Here is a 22348-nt window from a genome sequence, read left to right as displayed (position 1 = left end):
TCAGTCAAAGGTTAGGCATATAACTTTTGAACAGTTAAAGTGAGCTTTTTGTTTCAAACGCAATTGTTTAGAAAAAATGCACTTTGTCGTGATAAGGCAGAGATATGTAGGAACATAGTGGAAGTCCCATTTGGTACAGTTGATGTGCGTGCATACCGAGGACAAAAGATGGCCCATAAGGGCTTTGGCACTCTGTCTCTTTACTCAACCCAAGGAAGGAAACCTTGTCCGCGTTATTGACGTTGTTTTTGGACAATATATTGTCAATGCTGAATGAATGTGATCTATCAGTGGGCCTGCTGCCCTCGTGATGTGGAACACTAATTCCCTTGGTTTTGTCATGCACCAACATACTGAGCTGGCCATTCTCTCGCCCGCTGAAAACGGACCTCGCCTCTTCATCTTCCTTATCTTGTCGGACAGTAGGCTCTGGGAGATCTTCCACGCGCGCCGTGGATGCCTGTGCTGGCGGCGCGAAACGCTGCACGGATGCTCTTGGCACCGGTTGCTGTCTCCGGTTGGATGCTGCGCCGAAGCTCTCCGTGGACTTTCTCGATGGGGTGTTTTGCTGCATGCCAGAATGTTGCAACTCTGCAAGAATGGGCTTTAAACTTTGATCCCGGGGCGCATACGCGGGCTCTTTGGGCTTCATTGCTCCCTTGTGCGAGATACCTACATCCTCACCGCACAGCGCCTCTGCAAAGGCCGGTCGAGCGCCGGACTGTCCCCCCGGCACCTTCGCCCGCTTGGTCCCAGACGGTGAGTCGCTCTCCTGCTGCTGTCTGCTCTTGAGCCTCCGTTTCCTCCGTCTGTAGTTGCCGTTCTCGAACATGTCAAGGCATTTGGTGTCGAGGGTCCAGTAGCTCCCCTTGCCGGGTCGACCTTTCTCCCGAGGCACTTTGATGAAGCAGTCGTTCAGCGAGAGGTTGTGGCGGATGGAGTTCTGCCACCCTTGCTTGTTGTCGTGGTAAAAGGGGAAGCGATCCATGATGAACTTGTAGATGCCGCTGAGCGTCGCGCGCCTGTCCGGCGCGTTCTTGATCGCCATGGCGATGAGCGCGATGTAGCTGTAGGGGGGCTTTTGAGGAGGCTCCTGCTGGCGCGCCGAGAGGAAGCTCAGCGCGGGAACCATGCCGCTGTTTTCCCCGCCATACAGGTAAACCATCGGGGGATGGTTGGAGATGCCGAGCGACGGAGGTGGTACCCCGAGATGCTGAAGTCGGGGGTGATACAGACTCATCGTAAACGAATAATCACGGATGGTATCCGTGCAGGGAAAAGTTGACCAAACAGCCGGCGCGCAGAGTTCCTCTCCTGGACTGAGGCTCGGTATGCGCCCCTTGTCCGCCTCACGAAAGTCTAAACCAAAAAATGTCAAATAATTGTTGTGCGTTTTTGCAGTGTTGTGTTGACTTTGCGCGGGGAAAATAAATTGTCCATCATAAACATTGGTTGTGTTCTCAGCCCACCCACATTAATTAAAACTTCATTGCACAAGATCCAGCGTGTCCCCTTTTTACCCACCGACCAATGAGGTGCCGGGTTATTCCCTCATCTGTTTATAGAATTAGTCTGTTGATAAGTCTGCCCACCCAAGTTGAATCAAGCTGTGTTTATTTGGAAAAAATTTCCGGGCACCCAATACATAAACGCACTGATGTGCTGTTTGAAACATCACGTCCACCCTTGACGCGGAGAGTTGCTCACACACAGAGAACAAGCAAACACTGCGGAGTTCTTTCTGGGACTTGCTTTGGTTAAGCAAGAAATCAAAACAAAGTGTAAAAGGAAAATAAAGTTAACATTTTTTCTTTCAACTCGTATCAGGGGCCCATAGACGTATCCAAATCCAATGATGGTAAAATGCCATTAAGATGGTGGAAAATGAACAGCAGTTAACCTGTTTGGCTCGACTAAGTGAAAAAATGTATCCATGTATCCATAAAATAAAATAAAAATAATCAATAATTGTGGATCATCTCACGCTCCGTAAAACGACGCGTAATGATTGGGTTAGGCCTAATCCTGATTGTTTGATCAGCAGCTGCAGCCATTCAGCCGCTGATCAAACCATTACGACTAGTCCTCACTCCTAACCCAATCATGAAGTTGTATAAAACGCATCTTAATGATTGGGTTAGGCCTAATCCTAATTGTTTGATCAGCAGCTGCAGGCAGCCTGCTGCAGTGGCGATGGCCTTAAAAGGACAACTTGAAGGGAGGAGAATGTATATTATTTGTGAAAGCCTACATGATGCTTTATATTATGTATTTTCCTGTTTATAAGGGCCACGGGGATTATAACAACTTTACAAGTGCTCACAGCTGCACCGTGCTTACATTAGTTTCGAGGTGAATAAACTCAACTTTTCAATTTTTTTTTGTTGCAGTCCGCAATGATTCATTAGGTAGACGTGGACTATATCGGACGAACGCAATGCTAGAAGATGTAGACCAGTGGCTTATTGATTGATCAACTGTGTTTATTTGGCTATTTGGTTCACCGGTGCAGCAAACTAGGCTATTCCTTTCGATCCCAATTAAAAATTGCCACCAACCAGAGAAATTGCTTTCTTTACTATCATTAAAAAGGCAGCTAAAATTTTACAACAATGTATTATGACTGCATTAGTTAATAGTGGCCTATTAGCTAACCGTTTATTTATTAGTCAATAAATATAGTAAACATTCACTAATTGGGTTCATGTTAACTAAGGTATTATTTATACATTTTTAAATAGGGTGGGGGTTAAACCTAACCCAATAAGATAATACAATGAATTAACTAATGTTGATTCATTCAATTATGTCCCCTATTGCGAAGGGGGGGACATTAATTCTGTCTTTCAACTAGTGTGTTTTACCAAAAAGCACATAAATGCTGAAAGTAGTAGACCAATGACGTCAAACTTTAAGCCCTTAAAAGACTAATGTTTAATGTAAATGATTTACCTAAAATGGAAAAAAATATATTTATTAAATTGCTTTAGTGGAATAACGGTACGGAACAAATAAATTACTTATTGGGGAAGATTGGCCAACTCCTCAACAGTCTCCCAGCAAGACTATGACTTGTATTTGGTGACATCTTCTGGAAAGATTCATAATTACCATTGTAAAGGTAAGGTAGGCTATTTAAATGTTTGAATGTTAGATGTTTAGCTCTTTGTTGCACAAGTAAAGGGGAACAAATGTATCTTATGTAGGCTAAATAATATAGGTTATTAAGTGTTTGTAGAACATATACATGCAGATCCATAACAAGCTTTAATTGAATTGATATGCGCTATAGTATATCAAAATATGTTTCCAGTCCGGATAAATTAAGTTAACAAAGCAATTTTATTCAATACATGTATACCAAATTAAAAAACAGGTCCCATTGAACTAGAAACAATTATGGTGTTACATAATATTTGTAAAATAACAAGCTGTATATTCCATGTAACAGGGGAAAACGTTTAGGCATAGTAATGGCCCATGGACTGTAACTTTGAATTCCGTGAGGGTTTTGCCCAGCAGTTAATAAAGATAGATTCTATCAATAAACATTTTTACAATCCAACTATTTACAAAACACAAAAGGGGCTGGTTTAGTATATCTACATGTGGTTAATGTCCGTGTGCCTGGGAACGACCAGATACTTCACTGCCCAGTTGAGGTGATCGTCCGCCACTCTAAACCTGCTCAGGTCCATGACAGTTTTCACAGAGACTTTGTAACGATACGAGAAGCTGCTTCCGTCGCCGTGGACCACGGGGGAGTAAGTGCCCCCACCCGCCACCCTGTCCTGCTGGGAGCTGCGGCGTGGCTCAGGTACCGGGCCGGGGTGACTTTCAAACAACCAAGACGGAGGGCTGAGGTCCACGCAGGGTACCCCTCCCTGCTCTGCGACGCCCGCTGGGCCTGGTGGGGGGTGGTGGTGGTCCTCTACTGGGCCGGGGCTCTTCCCCCCGGAGGGCTGGGTGGCGCTGTGTTCTGCGAGGTCCCCGCAGTCTGCAGGAGAGGACGTGGAGGCGGTGGGCGAGTGTGGAGACGCTGGCTTCTGGTACGGTGTGATGAGGCTTTGATCTCCTTTACTAGGCTCCAGGGTAGGGCTGACATCACCATCCGGCCCCACCTGGGGCGCCCTGTTGCGGGTCAGCGCCCTCTTCTCCCACTGGGCCTGGAGGTGGACAGCGGGGTCGGGCCGAGCCTCTTGGCAGGGCGAGGGTTTCATGCCGGGGGACGTCTCGGAGGACGAGGAGGTGCAGAACACCTTGGACGGAGGGGGGAACATGTTCCACGGATTCGACTGGTCGGCGTCCACCTCCTCCAGGAGCACGCCCTCGCCATCGTCGTGGCAGTTTCCCCGGGGAGGGGGCGGGGTCTTTTCAAAGCCACGCCCCCTGACCACATCCTGGGGCTCCGCCCTGGGCCTGCTGCTGGAGGCCTTGGGCTTGGCGGCAGGTGTGGAGTGCAGCACCGGTGGGTCACCGCCGGAGGGGGGGATCAGCCCGCTCTGCTGGGTGCTACCTTCACCGGGTGGCGTTGGCGGTCTCAGGGAAAGGGCGGCTGTATCTTGGATGATGAGATGAGCCATGGGTATGCTGAACGTTTCAGCCCCCTTGCATCTCACCCTGTCCAAATCCCACTCTGTGCGCACATGCATGCCTAAGGGCCGGGCCGGTGGGTCGCGTGAGGTAGAAGGTTGTTGCGACGTAGTCCTCCTAGCCGCTGTCAGTCTTTCTCGAACCTCCGCTACTAAATCCATCAGACAGTCTTCCTGCCACACACCGAGCAGCTGAGTCAAGTCAATCGCACTCTGACTGATTTCAGTTTGAGCCAAATTCTGATGCTGCAAGGCTTTCCATGTGTCACTGATCTTAACTCTAACAGAGGAAAGGGTTGTGCAGCAAGGGGGACCCTCTTTAATGGGACCAGCTGCCGTTGCGGCAAGGTTGCTAAGTAACAGGAAGAATTTGCTCTTTCTCTTCTCGGGGGCCATATAAAACTGGAGACTATAGGTCTGCAGACACACCGTAGTGTTGACAAGGCTGGAGAAACATTCTCTTTCTTCGTCTTCCTGGAGGTTTTCCCACGCAGTGTCGGTCAAGATCGCAGGAATCTGGACCACTCCATCGGAAAGAAAAAGCAACTGTGGGGGGCCTTGCACCCCCAGCGCCTGGGAATTCGTCATTTTACCCACCGCAATAACGCGGGCTTTAAGATTTGCGATATTTTTCTCTTTTTCTGTGCCGTGGTTGATTATCATATTCTCTATCCATGGCTCCCTTGACGGAGCCATCCTTGTACCTATAAAGTATTAATATGACGTTAAGTATAACTTACAATTGTGTGATTGTAGCCTAATTACCGATGGCTATTTTTTGTCACTGTTCCTAAATTAAAAGCATGTTAATAACATTGCAAAAGAGCGATGGGTTACCGTTGCTCCTCAATTTAAGCGCGGGGTTACATTCAAAATAGGCCACCGACGGATCGTTCAAAGTTCTTCCTGCTTCAGAACGCGAACAATGTTCAAAATTTACTTAAAACGTCAACATAAGCGGATGCGCAGACATCCGATTACTTTTTTAAAAAAATTACTAAAATCGCCGCTTTCCAAATAACCTAAGAATCATATCCAATCTTAGAAAGTACTCCAGAAACGAGCAATAACAGAGCCTCTCTCTCAGAACTTGTCGTCGCACGGTATGACGCTATAATGTCTCGCTGCGCCTTGTAGGACATGGACATCCAACGTCCAAGCACTGTCACGTGATTCCACTTGCCACCCCCCACTGACGTCACAGGCTAATGACTGAAACAACCTAATTGTGATTGCAAAAACATGCATTTGTGAAATGAGTTTTTGATGGGTCCACTCCTTAAAGCCAGGGGTGTTTCTAGGTTTCATAAACATCCGGGGCTTAGCCCAGACGGAAAATGAAAATGCCAAAATGATTTCTATGCTTTATTTTGCATGAACATTTTTTCATAATGCTTCACCTAAATAAACAAAATGCGCGGTTTATTATAGCTTAAAATAGCTACCTGACTGCTGTGCTGCTTATCCCCAAATGTCTAAAGTTCCATTCAAGTCATTTCAGAGTAAAATTAATACAAGTGAGACAGACTTTACACACACATCTGACTGGGGATAGGATAGGTTAATTCACTTGAGGTGGTAAAAAGGTTATGTTTTTAAGCTGTTTATTCTCTTGCCAGAAGGACTATCTAGACTAGTCTAGTACTTATAAATAATTATAAATATTTTTACTTTTATTTATTTAACCCAAAAATTATATTCGGGGCTAATTAAACACAGGGTCTGTGATTAGGATGTCTGCGTTCAGGGCCTAATCGACCAGGTAAACACGCGTCCTGCCGTCCTCCTCCGAGCTCAATACATTCATGATCCAAAATCTGACCGCAGCTGACCTCAGATCTGGTGAACTGGGCTTTTATTTCCTTCACTTCATATGTTTCGACCAATCCTGTTGCTGGAGGCAGAGTTATTTGCAGACAAACTAGACCAGCCCATGAACATTTTAAAATCTAAATACACAGACATTTCTGTATAATTAAGGTGTATGACAGCTCCCTCTGCTCGACAACATTCTCACACCAAACTACATTTTCCGTTTGAACCAACGTAGCTATAGTACATTGATGTGAGACGGGTTGGTGGAACGTGTTGTAGTAGCAGAGAATGGCCTGCGGGGCAGTATAAACATTGTTAAATAAATGAATAGGCTTGAATTTAGTAGTAATATGGAGGTTAAATATTTTTACAAATGGAATATGTGAACATTGCAGAATAACAATAATGTTAAAACAATTAAATTAACCGCAACAAACACGTAGAAGTCAATGTGGGATTTTAATATATAAACAAAAACACTTGACAGAAGTTCAATACAATTTGTAAAGGAAAGCAGGGTTAGGGGTTAACCCTGCTTTCCTCATTTTCCCAAATGAATCTTTTCAAAATGTCACTCACCACCATTCCGAAAGCAAGTGAAGAGGTTTGTGTAAAAGCAGTCCTCCCTGACCAGCTCTGTCCCTGACTCTAAACCCTGACTCTCAACCCTAACGCTAAACCCTCTGAGGGCAGGAAGACGCGCCTTCAGTGTAAAGGTTTGAACCACAGAGAAGGAAGAAAAGAGGAAGCAGTAGAGAGTAGTGAAGTAGTGAGGTTAGTGACAGACGTGAGGGAAAGGCGTGTGGAAGCACACGGTTACATGTGGGGTCAAGAAGATCACTCCCACTGGAGGTCATTGATCCATCAGCCTCTGACTGCTGAACTCAGCAGGTCTTCTGGAGGACGAGGCTCAGATGAACTGAGGAGACGGGACCAGCAGGATGTCAGGATCAGGGCGGGTTTAGCTCAGGTGTGTCTACCCCCGACCAAACAGGATCAGGTGAGGTTCAGCTCAGGTGTGTCTGCCCGGACCAAACAAGGACAATGATTAGGTTCAATATTCAAAAGATGCAACATTATCTGAACCAAAGATAAGTCATTAAGGAGCAGGCAGGCTTTAGGGCGCCTTGCTCAAGGACGCATCACTGTATTCTGAGGACTTGAACCCGTCACCATTGGTTTGAGAGTTGAACCCCCAACCCCCTACCTAGTCCACTATGTCCAGATAATGCACATTTATGAGGAATCCTTGATGGTAGAGTCCTGGTGGTCCCCAGGATTTGCCTTCCAGATGTATGGCTTCTCCATCAGTCCTCCAGATTCCTGGTCTGGTTACAAACGTAATTTGTCTCTAATGTAAGGTAACAAACACAGGAGTAGTTGGGCTCTAATGTAAGGTAACAAACACAGTAGTAGTTGGGCTCTAATGTAAGGTAACAAACACAGGAGTAGTTTGTCTCTAATGTAAGGTAACAAACACAGGAGTAGTTGGGCTCTAATATCAGGTAACAAACACAGTAGTAGTTTGGCTCTAATATCAGGTAACAAACACAGTAGTAGTTTGTCTCTAATGTAAGGTAACAAACACAGGAGTAGTTGGGCTCTAATGTAAGGTAACAAACACAGTAGTAGTTTGTCTCTGATGTAAGGTAACAAACACAGTAGTAGTTGGGCTCTAATGTAAGGTAGCAAACACAGGAGTAGTTGGGCTCTAATGGAGCGTAACAAAGTAGCAGCTGTAGTTTGTCTGGTAAACAACAACAATAGTATGCCATAACTTGTACTGGACAAACTAATCCTGCGTTACAACAAGTCCACTCTGTTTATTTTAGGCAAACTTACGAGGATCCTGGTTGGTGGAGTGATGTCGTCCTCCAGATTCTTGGCTCCTCCATCAGCTCTCCTCAGCCAGTCTGGCCCTAAAGTCTGGTAACAAACATGTCGGGGGCGTGTCAGGGCACCTGTCAATCAAACGTCAAGGGAAGCTTATGCTACTGTGCTTGGGCTAAATGAAATTAGCCCAAATGAGGGCATGTCACGACACCTGCCAATCACAATGAAATGGCCGCTTACGCTACTGAGCTTGGGCTGAATGACTTTAGCCCAAATGGGAAGCATATGAAGGGGGCGTGTCACGATACCTGTCAATCAAAATTGAAGGAAGCTTACGCTTCTCCGCTTGGGCTGAATACATTTAGCCCATTCACAGGAAAAAACCCAAGATATATCATATATCCTGGGTTTTCTGTCACTTTTTGGTGCTGTTGCTGCTTTAGGTTCTACCAAAATATAAAACAATATGTTCTAAGGTTTTTAATAATATTTTTTACTGTAAAAGGTAGGGAGGGCTTAGCCCTGTTAGCCCATTTATACCAGCCGTCCCTGGTCATGAGCATCCATTTTTGGGAATGAAGACAGAGCAGTCCACAAGTTTAAAGAAGTGGTTCAGGCCATGCATTGAAACTGACCTGAGAAGACTAACACAGAGCACTGACCTGTTCTGGAGGACTTCTGACAGGAGGTGGAGGTCTGGCTCTGGGTGAGGAGGTGGAGGTCTTGCTCTGGGTGAGGAGGCAGACACCTTGGGACAAACTACATGTTACCTTTTTAACCTTGTACAGTTCTACAGTATCTTCTACTGTAACATGTGGGAATGACGGCCATTATTTTAGCTTTGATATTATCCAGTTGGTAACTCTGCACCAAAGTCGTTGTTTAACGTCATTCCATTGGGTAGGGTTTAACTTCTGTGGCAATTAATGACAGCAGATATTTAGAACGCACAAAACCTGAAGTAACAAAGAACACTAAGCAGTATCGATATTAAATCAAATATACTCAGCCATATTCAGGTGCTGGGTTCCGTTGAAGAAATGTCAAATTATCTTTCACCTCGAAATGATTTTCAGCCTTCCCTGATGTCAAAAATGGGCCCGCAAGTAGAACGCTGTTTTGTACGCAGTGAGAGTCCCGCAACGTCTGGTGGTACACAGGTTTTTGTTTATTCTCTTGCCAGAAGGACTATGTCTATCTAGACTAGGCTTCTTATAAATGTTTATGAATATTTTGAATTTAATTTTATTTATTTTTTCCCAAAGATCATATTCGGGGCTAATTAAATAACATCCGAGGCTTTATCCCGGAATAAAACAGCATAGGGACGCCGCCGCCTTAAACTAACGTATTTATCCACGATAGCAGACACTTTAAGTAATAGTTATAATTACATGCAACTTATTTCAAATTTCAAATTGTATACTAGATAAATACAAATATATATAAAGGAATATATACGAAAATGAAATCGCTAAAGTTAAGGCAAAATTATGATGTAGTCGAGTAAAAACAGTCTACTCTCATTGCAGTCTTTGGAAGTTAATTCTGACTGATATACTGTTATCTTCCACAGCATGACATAACACATCTCAGGAAGTGGTGGTGCTCCACTTTGTTGGAGAATCTTCATACTGAAGGGTATAAATCTTCTGAAGCAGATGTGCTGTGAATTCCAATATTAACACAACCGTAACAATGACCTACAAAAACTATTTGTGTGTGTGTGTGTGTGTGTGTGTGTGTGTGTGTGTGTGTGTGTGTGTGTGTGTGTGTGTGTGTGTGTGTGTGTGTGTGTGTGTGTGTGTGTGTGTGTGTGTGTGTGTTTGTGCAGTCATTGCGGACGGTTTGCTCATTTCGAGTGCAGAGATGGCAAGAGGAACTCTACCACATATGTTCGGTATCCTGAGGAAGCGCAAAGTGTCCAAAATGGAGGAGACATAATATTTGTCTTTTCTTTTTTTTTCTTTTCATTTTTTAGTGGTTTGTTTGAAGAGAAGAGCAGAAAATAAAATTTATAATAATGGATACCAATTCCAAATAACATATTATTTGAATCGAAATGAAATCATATATTGATGGTTATTAAGCACACAATATACACCGCAAGAAAATAAAAATGCAGACGTTTTTTGCAAAGCAAACAATTTCTGTTCCCTCTTTCTTCATTTGTCAGGTGAAGTCGTTCCCCATTTTGTTATACTTTTCCATCATTGCCAGTACGTTTTTCTTTTATTATATCAATATTAATTTGAACAAAAATAAATAAATATAAAGAGAAAAGTCGACTCTCTCTAGCTTTCAATTCAATCCTGTTATTTGTTCGTTTTAATCCGACTCTACATTACTTTGAAAGGATGAACCTCAGTTTTGTGATTTAGACCTCACTTGACCTCCCTCCCAGAGGTCCACGGTGCAATGTTTTTTTTCACCACTGGGATGCTGACGGCGTTACCCGCCTACATTTTTTTTCCTTTGGCGGCCCTCAGTCAAATTTTGGGTTCCTAAATTGGCCCTCAGCTGTCAAAACTTTGAGAACCCCTGTTGTAGACCAACTTCGGAAAACTGTAGTTCCACCATAGAAACGCTAGAGGTCAGCAATACTCCCCGTTGCGCAATGACGTCGGTTAGGAAAAGTGGAGTCGAATTCATTTTAAACAGCGCTGTCTTTTCCTATGTTTGAAAGGAAGCACATTTTCATCTCTCCTTGACCCGATGACGTTTTCCACAAAGGTTAAGTAAAGGATAGGAGATTTGACTATTCGTAGAGGACACAGCTAAGGAGTCTCACCGCGTCCGCCATCTTTTCGTCACGTGACAGCACTTGGACGTTGGATGTCCATGTCCTACAGGCTGCAGCGAGACCTTACTCGTATGACGCGCGGCCGGGGGCGTGGCTTCACTCTGAATCATACTGTCCCAACTTGTCTCGGGCATAATCTTACAAACGCTTTCAGAAGGGTTTATTTAACGTCGTTGGGTGTTCCACGTGTTGCAATAAATAACACGCAGCATTAGCAGTGTTCAACATTGTCAAGTGATTTAAGTTATATGGTGAGTGTTTACATGAAGTATGTGCAGCCTCGGCGTTAATAACAGGCGCACTAACAGGTTCCTAATCTTTCTAGGCAAGGCATGTCAATTCGCGTTTACCTGTGACAAGTCTCTTAGTCCATTATTCTGCTGACTTTATGCTGGATGTATGGACATGTTGTAGCGACTGCCTACCCATAATTTGAGGAAGTACACACCAGGCGTTAAACCGTACGGCAGGTAAAGCAGCATACAAAAGTTATGCTCTCTGAAAAATATTGGATATTGTAATTGTAATGGTTATAATTTTATGTTTATGGTAGGCTGGTAGCTGACAATAATTTTCGTTTTTCCCTGGGCCAGGTCACATTTTCAATCAGAATTGTTGAGGCCTAACCAGTGAAAGGGGTCGCATTTTTGCTCAGGCTGGAAACGTGTACGCTGACATATTTCTCCTGTTTCTAAGTGTTGTAATGATTTTTGCATTGTCCACGAGTCATGAAAAATAAATACATGCACAACTTAGCCAGCTAGGCTAGTTAGCCGCCTATTTCCCTGATTTTGGTGGTCCTATTAGCTGTGGTACGTTATTGAACATGGATCAAAGTGTCCCAAAATAATCAAAGAATTATTAAAAGCTCAAGTCATGTCTTCGTTATTAGTCTAGATATTGCTGAATCAACAATGGATTCGCCAACTGGATCGAGGGTTTCAGACCCCCAGCATTCCCAGAAACTACTCCGGGTGCTGCGTTCTTTCTGGCAAGAGGAAAGTTTTCATGACGCACTGTTGGTAGTGAACGGCGAGGAGCTTCCTATCCAGAAAAACATTCTTGCTGCTGCCAGCCCATATATCAGGTTAGTACATAAGAAACAATGTATTAAATATTCAATACCACACTTCTCCAAAGATTAATCAATCATATCTTTGGGTGACCATGTGCATGTTGTGTCATTCCTAGCTAGTGGTTTTGCAGAGCTTTTTCCAACTTGACCACTTATAACATGCTATTTTAGGACCAAACTCAACTACAACCCTCCAAAGGAAGATGGATCAACCTACAGAATTGAGCTTGATGGAGTCTCTATGCTCATCATGAAACAGATCCTGGACTATATATTCAGTGGCGAAGTGAGTACGAAAACGCCTCGATTCATCACGGTTGCAGGCCGAGGTTCATGGGTGTGAGCCAGCCGAGCAAGACACTGTGGTGCTCTGCTTGTTTTCATACATTGTTGGGACGCTCCCACTGATCTCTGGTCCATGTCTGCAGATCAGCCTGAGCGAGGACACCATCCAGGACATGGTGCAGGCCTCTGACCTGCTCCTCCTCACGGACCTCAAGTTCCTCTGCTGCCAATTCCTGGAGAGCTGCATCACGGCCGAGAACTGTATTGGCATCCGCCTCTTCTCGCTGCACTACTGCCTCCACCACGTGCACCACGTGGCCACCGAGTACCTGCAGACGCACCTCCGCGACGTGGCGCTCACGGAGGAGTTCTCGGAGATGCCCCACGACCGGCTCTGCGAGCTGCTGGCCATGGAGAAGCTCAACGTGGGCAACGAGAAGCACGTGCTGGAGGCGGTGGTGCGCTGGTTTGCGCACGACCCCGAGGATCGCAGGGTGGGTGCGGCGCCTTGGTAGTAAGACCTGAATGTCTTCCGCCTCAGGGACTGTGTGTGGGGAAAGAGAGAAGTTCATGGGGAGGAGAAATGATCCTCTTTTCTTGCTCAACGATCCGAGCATGTGAAGCCTTATTGACTGGCGCATAGCTTTGTGATTTATCAATACAATATATGGATAATATATGTGCACCTCAGGACTATCATCCCCTATTGTCTTCCAGGTGCACATGAAGGAAGTGATGTCCTCAGTATGGCTTCATGGCCTGGACTCTTCTTACCTCAGAGAACAGGTAATCCAATCAAATATATCAGTGTTTCCCTCAGTGACAGGTTGGCTGGTCCATCTTTATTGCATGTGGTTACATTTAGTTGGCAACACTTATTCATGGCGACCATCAATTCAACAAGTCTATCTTATAATATATTAATAATGAAACAGCTTGACATTTTCCATGGTCAAAATAAGCTATGACGGATCCCAATCAGGATTCCAATGCAGCTAAATGTAGAATCCCAGTTTCATGTATTTATTGCCTCCCACAGATTTCTTTAATGTTCCATATCATATTGTGTAGTATAGATTGTAAGGTGCTCCATGTGTTTCGTGGCGCCCCCCCCAGGCACTCGGGGAGCCGCTGATGAGGGAGGTGATCAGAGAGTACTGCCAGCCTGCCCTGGCGGGTCCTGCCCCAACAGGAGAGGCTCTCCTGGCCGCCTTCAAGCCTCGGGGCTACTCCGAGTGCATCGTCATCGTCGGGGGGGAGGACCGCAAGTAAACGTTTAGGCCTTGGGGTCGCTTCTCCCCCTTTGACACCAAGAGCAGTCTGGTTCTGCCGAGTGTAGTATTGAAGATCGTATATTTTGATCATATATATATATACCAAACACCCTGGTTAGGCTAGTCCCTGCCCTCTATAAACATTTTTTAAATGCCTTCTGTCTGTCTCCAGGCAGAAACTATTCTTTCTTTTAGAGGTGCCTTTTTTTGTTGCTTTGAGGTTTTAGTTATCTCTTGTACAAAGTACTTCCATTCTGTCCAATTAGATTTGGGGTAGCCAGTTTGATTGACGTAACCTGGTAACACAGAACTTCCATTAACGGGTAACCCATTGAGGGTTATTTCAGTACATAGTTTGAAACTTTCAATCCATAGCACTAACATGTAAACCACTACATCACGTAGTTGTTTCAGGGTTTGGTTTTCGTCTATATACAAACTCCAATGATGTTGCATGTTCTTTGTGATTACCTGAGACTAGTTTGGGATCACTTCCTGCATGATGACCACATGACTCTCTCCCGCGCAGGGACTCTAAGCCGACGGCGGCGATGCGCTGCATGTGTCCGCTCTACGACACTCACCGCCAGGGCTGGATAGAGCTCCAGCCAATGAGCATGGCTCGTGTTTCTCATGGCTTGGTGACAGCCGGTAAGCTCTGCGCCTTGTGCCACATTTATTGAAAACCTGTGTCCGGGGCATGTCAGTAAACCAGTCGAGACGGGTTTATGTCTGGTTGTTTTGTCTGGGGGATTCATATGAATGATTGGTCTCTAGTGATTTGGTAATGTCTATATAGGCCTGTGTGTGATATGAAGATATTAGATTGTGAAGGATGAAATGTCTGCACGATAAGCCTTAATACAGAGATTTGTGCTACAGTGCACATTCTTTCAGTTAGAATGAATACTAAATGCACACATCCAAAGTTATCTTCAATCAAAAATAAGTGTTATCACCTTCAATAAGGGTAAGGTTTCTTGGACACCTATAGTATAACGCCACACTGTGTGGTGCATTTCAATGCTCATACACCATACACTTCACTGACTTGCATTGCAACAAAATATATTTTAAAGTAAAATATCTTAAAAAGTTTAAAATATTTAAAAGTAAATTGAATGGTGGCAAAAAATGTCGTCACCAGTTTGGCCATCATCAGTTTGCATCCCTGTGAAATAGCCAGGAAAAGATCGTTGTAGTTTCCTAATTTACGTGTCGAAATCTTTTCAATGATTCTGATGGATAATATATTTTTTATGCACTTTGTTGAATCTGTGTAATGACAAAACACTCCTGCCGTGGTGCTCAGTGGTTGATCTCTGATAAAACACAGACGCCTCTTGTAGTTGAGTCCATATTAACTGTTTATTTAGCCCACGAGGCGCTAACACCCGTCTGTTTCCTGTTTAAACAGGGGGCTTTCTGTTTGTCTTGGGGGGCATGGATGAACACAAGAACATTCTTGATAGCGGAGAGAAGTACGATCCTGAGACCAACACCTGGAGCCCCATACCGTCTATGATGCAGGTATACTGGCTTTCGTTTTTTTGTAGATTTTTATCTATTAAAGTGTAATGTGCTAATGCAATTATATTTTACCTAGTTGGGAACACAAATTGAAGAGATGTTGTACATAATCCAATATTTTACGTAAATATTGCAAATTTAAATCGTAATGGGACAGCCCAACATCGTTGTGGTTAGTTTATTTTACTCCTTTGCTTCTATCTGCAGTAAGGCTTTTGCATGCTGTGTTTAATATGGCCACTAGATGTCAGCTTTGCAGTAGTTTGGAGGAGGGGGAGAGGATCACTTTGCGACCCCAGGTGTAGAGCCACTGCGTTAATGGATTGTTAATAGATTGGCAAAGCGGCCTCTTTCCGCTTTTGCTCCTCAAACATTCCCTTATTGGTTATATTTGTGCTTTTCCTATTAATATCCTTTAATACATTTGAAGGTGCTTTGGGAGGCTGTTGATTCATTATTAAATGGCAATTCCCGGCAGGCACGGCAGAATTTTGGTGTGGTAGAGCTGGACGGGATGATCTACGTCCTGGGAGGAGAGAACAAGGAGATGGAGCTGGTCACCATGGAGATGTTCAACCCCTACCTCAAAACCTGGAAACTGCTGCCCAGCATGACTATGGTTCGCAAGGTATGAAACAAAAGTATTATAATTAACTATGCAAACAATTAAAAAAGAAATGGTTAGTAAATTAACCAAAAGAGAATGTCTTCCCAGGTAGAAATGAACTCCCTGTTTCCTTTTTTGAGTATTTAACCTTTTTATTTAACGTTATATTGTTTAAAACTACTTCCTAACATATGCTTCATTTCTGTTACATTTGAACTCTTGTCTAGTGTGCGTGTTTCACCCCACTATGTTGCACCCTTTCCTGCTCAGATCGGTTGCTATGCTACAATGAATAAGAAGATTTATGCTATGGCTGGCGGCTCCTATGGGAAACTCTATGACTCTGTGGAATGCTTTGACCCCACGACCCAGCAGTGGACCGGCCTCTGTCCCCTGAAAGAGAGAAGGTAAGAGAGAACGGGGGAAAGAGACGCGTGTTGTTTTGGTGACTCAATCATCCAAAGTCCAATCTGAATGATAGACATAATTACTTATGAATGTAGATAGGAGCACATTGATGGCTTTACACTGACTGCACACACTGTGTGCAAGAGTCATGACAGGAAGTGAAAGGTGGCTTTGGTGTCACCATGACGCTGTCTAGTTTTGGTTTCCAAGTCCATGTCAGGCAAATCTTTTTATTACTTGTGACCACGAGCTACCAGGTAAATAACCACACTGAGTTGGAGGTGGTCTTCTTTGACATTGGGCCCAGGCTGTTTAAACGGCCTATCGGTTTAGAAAATAGTCCATTTATGTTTATGTTTGTGATGTTTTGTGTAGGGCTGTCAAGTTCCCTTCTCATGATTTTCGGAGGCGGGAAGGACATGTGCAGGCCGATGTGTTTAATGTTTGAATGATAGGCTATATTCTGTTAGAAATCCCTTTTTATTTATTAATAAATAAGAATGTGGCGTTGGTGTTAGGTTCGGCTCGGTGGCGTGCGGCGTGGGCAAGGAGCTCTACGTGTTTGGCGGCGTGCAGACCAAGGAGCATGAGAACCCAGATCAGAGGCACATGACCACCTGCAAGTCTGAGTTCTACCACGACGACATGAGGAGGTCAGTGGACCGGAGAACCGCAGGGGACTCTAGCTGTGGAAATAGGGAAGGAACCAGGGGCGGGAGGAGGGGCGGTCGGCATGTGAGACTACTTCTCCTTTGGCTCGGGACTCATTACCACTTCATTTGGTGTGTGTCCTGTTCAATTTGAGCTCAATTTCTGTGATAGATTCTTTTTTATTTCGCAATAGGGCTCTTGGAACGAATTTAGTGAGCCGAATATAAATTTAATAGTAAAAAGATGAATGTTAATCGAATGCTGAAATTACTATTCAAATGTGTAAATATTATTTTTTTATAAATGTGTAAATGTTTGTTTATGATTTATTGTTGTGAAAAAAAACAAAAGAAAAACAATCACGTTCAATGTAAAAGGACCTTATAAAGTGAGACTTGCAAAAGGGCTTTCCATTACCACGAACCACATAGCTAATGATAATAACACCGTCAAGAGGCAGTGTTAATATATAATAATATAATATAATTTCGTGCATATTATTACATGGCAAGAAAGAAATGTTTATTTGTAGAAGGCCCTCTAGGGGACAGAACGTTTAACAACCACTTGCTAGTGGCTTTGGCGATGGAAAAGCCAATAGTTTTACAATAGTTTTTTTTTTAGCATAAATAAACGTGCATAGAAAAACAATGAAGGAAATTCGAATGGGGTTATAGAGGAAGACTGACGGCTTAACTGTCGGGCTGCTGTGTATCTAGATGGATGCACTTGGATGACCAGAACCTGTGTATTCAGACCAGCTCATCGTTTGTCTACGGAGCGGTGGCCATAGGAGCCAACATCTATGTGGTGGGAGACCTGGACACAGGTTAGTACGTGCACACTCCTATAGATCTCTATTGGCTGTTAACGACTCTGGGGCTCCACGTATACATTCGGTTTCAACATCAGTTATCCAATTGTTTTCGAAGTTGGAACTTCAGAAAATGTGTGACTTGCCATTACCGTTGAACATAATTTAAAGGACAATTCCGGTATTTTGAACATTGAGCCCCCTTTCTGGTTTGTTTAGGATGAAATAGAGTGGGTGACACCGAAATTTGAACTATTAGTCCTTTCTCGGGTATTTGGCTCATTTTGAATCGCTCCTGCCTGCTTCACAATGGTTGTCTGTGTGCATACACAAACCTGTCAACCCAGCAACCCTAAACGTTCGTTTTCAAAAATGTGCAAGTAACCGAGTGGTTAGTGGCATTCGTGAAGTTTAAAAAAAAATATATCGGCGCAATATATGTTTTCCATCCGTGTTAGTTGCTCAATTGAACTATTTTTTCAGATACCTCACAACCGCATATAAACTTCCGCACAAGGTCCGCCCTTTAGACGATTATGCTGTTTAGGATGACTTTATGCTGGCTGGATCCTTGCCGTGACATTAAACATACAGTAGCTACCACAAAACCTGATTAACTTTATTTCAACTTTATCCTAAATATCTCTTGACCTAATCTTCTTGGGTTTAAAGTTAGGGAGGGGGTACATACACCATTTCTCCCTTTAAACCAAAGCCTGACCACCTCAAATATATATCCTCAACATCTATATCCATACCTTAACTTAACTAGAACTACCATATTCTATCTGATGGGAATGTGTCATATGTAACTCTAACCCTCATTCCAAATACAGGACTTGATAATACGACAATAAATGATCCATAAACGTGTGAATATGTGGTGTTGCCCCTCGCGCTGCAGGCAGGAGCTTTGACTACATCAGAGAGTTCCGGCGCAGCAGCGGAACGTGGCACCGCACCCAGCCCATGCTCCCCAACGACCTCTACAAGACGGAGTGCTCCGCCCTGCGCATCGCCAACTGCCGCCTCTTCGGCCTGCAGCTGAAGCAAGGCATGTTCCGCGTCCCGCCATTGGCCCAACGCCCCCAAGTCCCGGGCCGCTGAGAGTCACCCGGCCACTACCATTTTGTTTTACTAGGACTTGAGATCTTTGAAAGGAACCGTATGGAACCCTCTTTTTAATTGTTGTATGTTGGTGATTGTGAGTTACTGTCTCTCTTTTATCGGTTGTTGGTAAAGTGGTTTCTTTTTGTACGACTTGGCTGGCTCTGTGGGAAAGGGTGGCCTCTTAACCCTTTTGGTATTTTTGTAGAACGGTTTAAATCCGTTTTGGTTCATTCTAACCCCGGCCTTTTTATGTTGCTTTGATTTATTTCTTTTCAGAAAAGGAAGGGATTTGATTTGGATTTGAGCTTATTACTTTATTGAATATATAGATGTTTAACTTTTACTTATCTGCCTTACTCCTCTGTGGATTTGGCCATATGTTGCTCAGACCATGCTTGGTGGACATTGTGGTAGACACTTGAAATCACACGGAAGACATTATTTACAACACTAGTCCTAGTACAACCATATATGCACCTCGCTCGGTTCTGCACCAGACGACACCTTAAGTGACCGGTTAAAGCACACGAAATGGAAAGCCCCCCACATAGGTCTCCTATATAGGCTTAAACCAACTGTATGCAAGGGGTGAGGGAGTTCCACTTGCGTTGTCAACTCCCTCCCTCCCTCCTCTCCTGTGGTCTCCCCTCTAGGCCTGTCTGTGTCTCTCTGTCAAGGCACAGACAGGCCCCCGGTCAGAAATAGATGGGAGTGCTTGTGGTTGTGGGAAGGGAGGGAGGGAGGAAGGTGAGGCGGGAGCGACCGACAACACTCTTAACTATTTGGATGTCTCTCTGACCTCTCGACCCGGCTTTAACAGTCAGCGTGGATCGTTTTGGCCTCCATTGACGCCCCCAAACCCCCCCCACCCCCACGTTTGTTCTGTGAGAGTTACAGCTGTTGCTGTCGTCCAACCTCAGAGAACCCATGTTGGGGATGGGCCTGGGGGGTGGGGAGGGGAGGGGGGGGGGGGAGAATCCCGTCACACACTTGGCAAACGTATAATATATACACAAATACACAACTCACCAGGGTTACATTTGTGTGGGACCTGGCACTGCATGCTGTGGCCTGGCGCCCGTGCCGCATGTGTACACATGTTGCTTGATATTGTCACTAGGACGCCAGGCATTTACAGGCAACACTGTAGTTTCCCTTACCAGCCCGAGACAGGCTTATCTGTAAATGACGTCATCAGCGTCATCATCATGTGCGGTTGCTTAGTGCCCTTGCAACACGTACAAAATTCCTTCAAATTGCAGTTGGAGTTGCTGTTTAAGGCGGAACATTAGAATCACTCTTTGAGAGGTATAGTTGACATTTTTGATATTTGTTATGAAATGAATTGCTAATGCTTCCTTCACTGAGTTTCTATTTTTTCTTCCCCAGACTTTATAGGGTTTGCTTTAGATTTCTGTGTTAGACGCTATTTTGACACTAATTTGACCAAAGATCCCTTGATACATTTCTGATGGAGAAAGGCTTCTAATATAATGTATCTTATGGAATCAACATGCATTTTCTCTTTGCTTTATTTTCAGGTTGTTTTTTAAGACAAGTTCAAAACACAAATGCCTGTTAACAGGACTACAAATACATTTCTGATACACAATGAACTGCGTTTTAATGTGCTGCCTTTTTGGAGTCCCAGGCATCAGAGTTAAAGGCCAGGCGTACGTTGGGTTCGGGGCTGGGTTTGGTGTGTAACACAACAGGATTTCTGAACCTCATCAGGATGGAGATAATTTCGTTAAACCGAGTGGCTCTTATGACATGCCATGTAATTCAACCAATTACAGGTCCTGACTGCTCACACCCACACGGTGTGCTGGCAAAATATGCCGATATCTCTCTTTTCCTTCTAGCCACAACGCTCCCTGTGTGTCACATGCACAAATGCATGTTGACACGCATAATGAAACACGGTCTGGGAGTTAGCCCTGTGCACATAAGTTCTAAGGAGTCCACTTCTTTTCGCATGGGGGATAGTCAGCTCCGCATGTCGGCCCTCTGGGTCTGACATTAAAGAGTTGTACACAGAGGTCATATGTTGATTTAAGGAAATATCCAACCTTATTCTATATGCCGCCTGATCAGAGAACACAATGGTGATGCTATGCTCAATGCTATTTCTGCCGATGATCCCTATTGGTTTAAGGAACTAGCAAACAACATAGCCTAGCTATCCAGTGATGGGACAACCTGATGGTGAAACTAATCCATTTCAGGTTGAGGGGTTTAAACAGTCGCCTCAACAACACTATGCTCTTTGTCATTTCTCACTAATTATGTACAACCATGTCTGTTATGCTCATTACTTGAACTCTGACCTTTCCTCAACCTTCACATTAACTCAATGTTGACACAGTTTTAAATGGAGCGCAACTGGTGGAACAGGGTGGAGGTGTGTCCGCCGAGGTATGTGGAGTCCCTCCACTGTTATTGGTCAAAAGACCAGACTTATGGGGGCTGGTGGAAGAGATGTGGACAAGGAAGAATGGCTTTCCAAGAACTGTTAATTTCACAACAAGCACACAAGAAACCTCAACATTGTGGTTTCCACCGCTTCCAACATTTATATTTTTTGTTTTATGAACGTGATGGCCTACTACTGATGTATAGTTGTATAGCATAGCTCCCCTTCAGCTGCCCTTTTTCCCTAAAAATGTCATTTTGAGGGAGGGTGGCTATGTAGGCAAAACTTGCCAAAATATTTGCCCAATAAATTCTCTAACTTTATGTTTTAAGTTGAGGATGAGGCCAATCTGACTGTTATGCTTATTGTTGAATATTGTCCAAATGCCAATATTCTATATTGTCCCAACTTTCAAAGTTTTTTTTGTACAGTAATACTATCAACATTTTGGCTGGATTATTAAGGAAGTCATCAACAAGGAAAAACATATATATATTTTTTTTAACAATCTCGCCAGTCTGGTTATTGATCAAGTGCTGTTGGCATGCCTTGCTGGTAGAAAGACACAATTTAACTTACAAGAACAGAAAACTTAATACCAAAAAGATTATATCTTTAGTATTTCAAACATAATGTATCTCTTAGTTAAGGCAGATATTGTATTGTTCAGTTATTAACTAGGCACTAGACTAGTATTAAAACAAAAAAAAAGGTTGAACTGTTGAGTGACCATGACCATAAAATGTTTGGAGCCATATTTGGTCACCATCTTAATTTGGTACGAGTTTTGAATGCTTGACTAGTTTCATGTTTTTGTGAAAGAAAATGTTATTGATCTCTTTTTTGATTCTTTCTTATATGTAGGGATGTACTGTATGTGTACTATTTATTCGTTCACTACCCCACATTGACTATGCTTAAGGCTGGTTCCATTTCAGTCAACAAAACGTAGGCCTAGAGGCAATATTCTTGCTGGGAAAATGTACACTCCAAAAGATAAACATGGCCGTTTTTATCCCTTTCTTATCTCTTGATGTCAGCATATAAATGTTGCAATGCCACCTATCTTACAGTTTTATGTGTGGGAGTTTATTGGGTCCAAATGTTCTCGATCTTGTCAAAAGTTAGATGGCAC

The 22348-nt window shown here is 43.8% G+C and overlaps 4 protein-coding genes and 1 long non-coding RNA gene across 8 annotated transcripts in view; 2 read left to right on the top strand and 3 right to left on the bottom strand.

Annotated features, from left to right (window-relative positions):
• The window catches only part of foxl1 (forkhead box L1), a 3061-nt gene extending 1469 nt beyond the window's left edge, over positions 1 to 1592 (bottom strand). The window contains exon 1 of the mRNA XM_060061133.1: positions 1 to 1592. This exon is cut by the window's left edge and continues 1469 nt beyond it. Coding sequence (XP_059917116.1) covers positions 68 to 1240 — 1173 coding nt within the window. The 5' untranslated portion in view covers positions 1241 to 1592 and the 3' untranslated portion in view covers positions 1 to 67.
• Positions 1593 to 3323: 1731 nt separating this feature from the next.
• acd (ACD shelterin complex subunit and telomerase recruitment factor) lies at positions 3324 to 5721 on the bottom strand. The gene has a single exon (XM_060061129.1). The coding sequence runs from the start codon at positions 5286 to 5288 to the stop codon at positions 3603 to 3605; it is 1686 nt and encodes a 561-aa protein (XP_059917112.1). The 5' UTR covers positions 5289 to 5721; the 3' UTR covers positions 3324 to 3602.
• Positions 5722 to 6963: 1242 nt separating this feature from the next.
• Positions 6964 to 8315, bottom strand: LOC132465249 (uncharacterized). 2 transcript variants are annotated; one of them, XR_009527485.1, is made up of 3 exons: positions 8250 to 8315; positions 7615 to 7758; positions 6964 to 7429 (listed from the first exon to the last, which is right to left on the bottom strand). It is a non-coding gene; the product is annotated as an uncharacterized LOC132465249 (long non-coding RNA). The 2 variants fall into 2 exon arrangements; XR_009527486.1 differs by having other exon boundaries at positions 6965 to 7429; positions 7615 to 7735.
• Positions 8316 to 11115: 2800 nt separating this feature from the next.
• gan (gigaxonin) lies at positions 11116 to 22278 on the top strand. 3 transcript variants are annotated; one of them, XM_060061126.1, is made up of 13 exons: positions 11116 to 11294; positions 11936 to 12130; positions 12290 to 12404; positions 12547 to 12897; positions 13121 to 13189; positions 13520 to 13671; positions 14207 to 14328; positions 15095 to 15207; positions 15686 to 15835; positions 16085 to 16221; positions 16741 to 16875; positions 17593 to 17702; positions 18592 to 22278. In XM_060061126.1, the coding sequence occupies exons 2-13, from the start codon at positions 11958 to 11960 to the stop codon at positions 18792 to 18794; spliced, it is 1830 nt and encodes a 609-aa protein (XP_059917109.1). In that variant the 5' UTR covers positions 11116 to 11294; positions 11936 to 11957; the 3' UTR covers positions 18795 to 22278. The 3 variants fall into 3 exon arrangements, with proteins under 3 accessions (XP_059917109.1, XP_059917110.1, XP_059917111.1); XM_060061127.1 differs by having other exon boundaries at positions 11140 to 11262; positions 11900 to 12130; XM_060061128.1 differs by lacking the exon at positions 11116 to 11294 and adding an exon at positions 11340 to 11513.
• The window catches only part of cmip (c-Maf inducing protein), a 26457-nt gene continuing 24119 nt past the window's right edge, over positions 20011 to 22348 (top strand). The window contains exon 1 of the mRNA XM_060061124.1: positions 20011 to 20105. The gene's annotated coding sequence lies outside the window, so the exon portion shown is untranslated. The remainder of the gene's footprint in view (positions 20106 to 22348) is intronic.

The sequence above is a fragment of the Gadus macrocephalus genome, chromosome 9 (assembly GCF_031168955.1).
Source record: "Gadus macrocephalus chromosome 9, ASM3116895v1".
Lineage (NCBI taxonomy): Eukaryota > Metazoa > Chordata > Actinopteri > Gadiformes > Gadidae > Gadus > Gadus macrocephalus.
The sequence above is the reverse complement of the archived record's forward strand: the minus strand, read 5'-3'. Positions and strand labels throughout refer to the sequence as shown.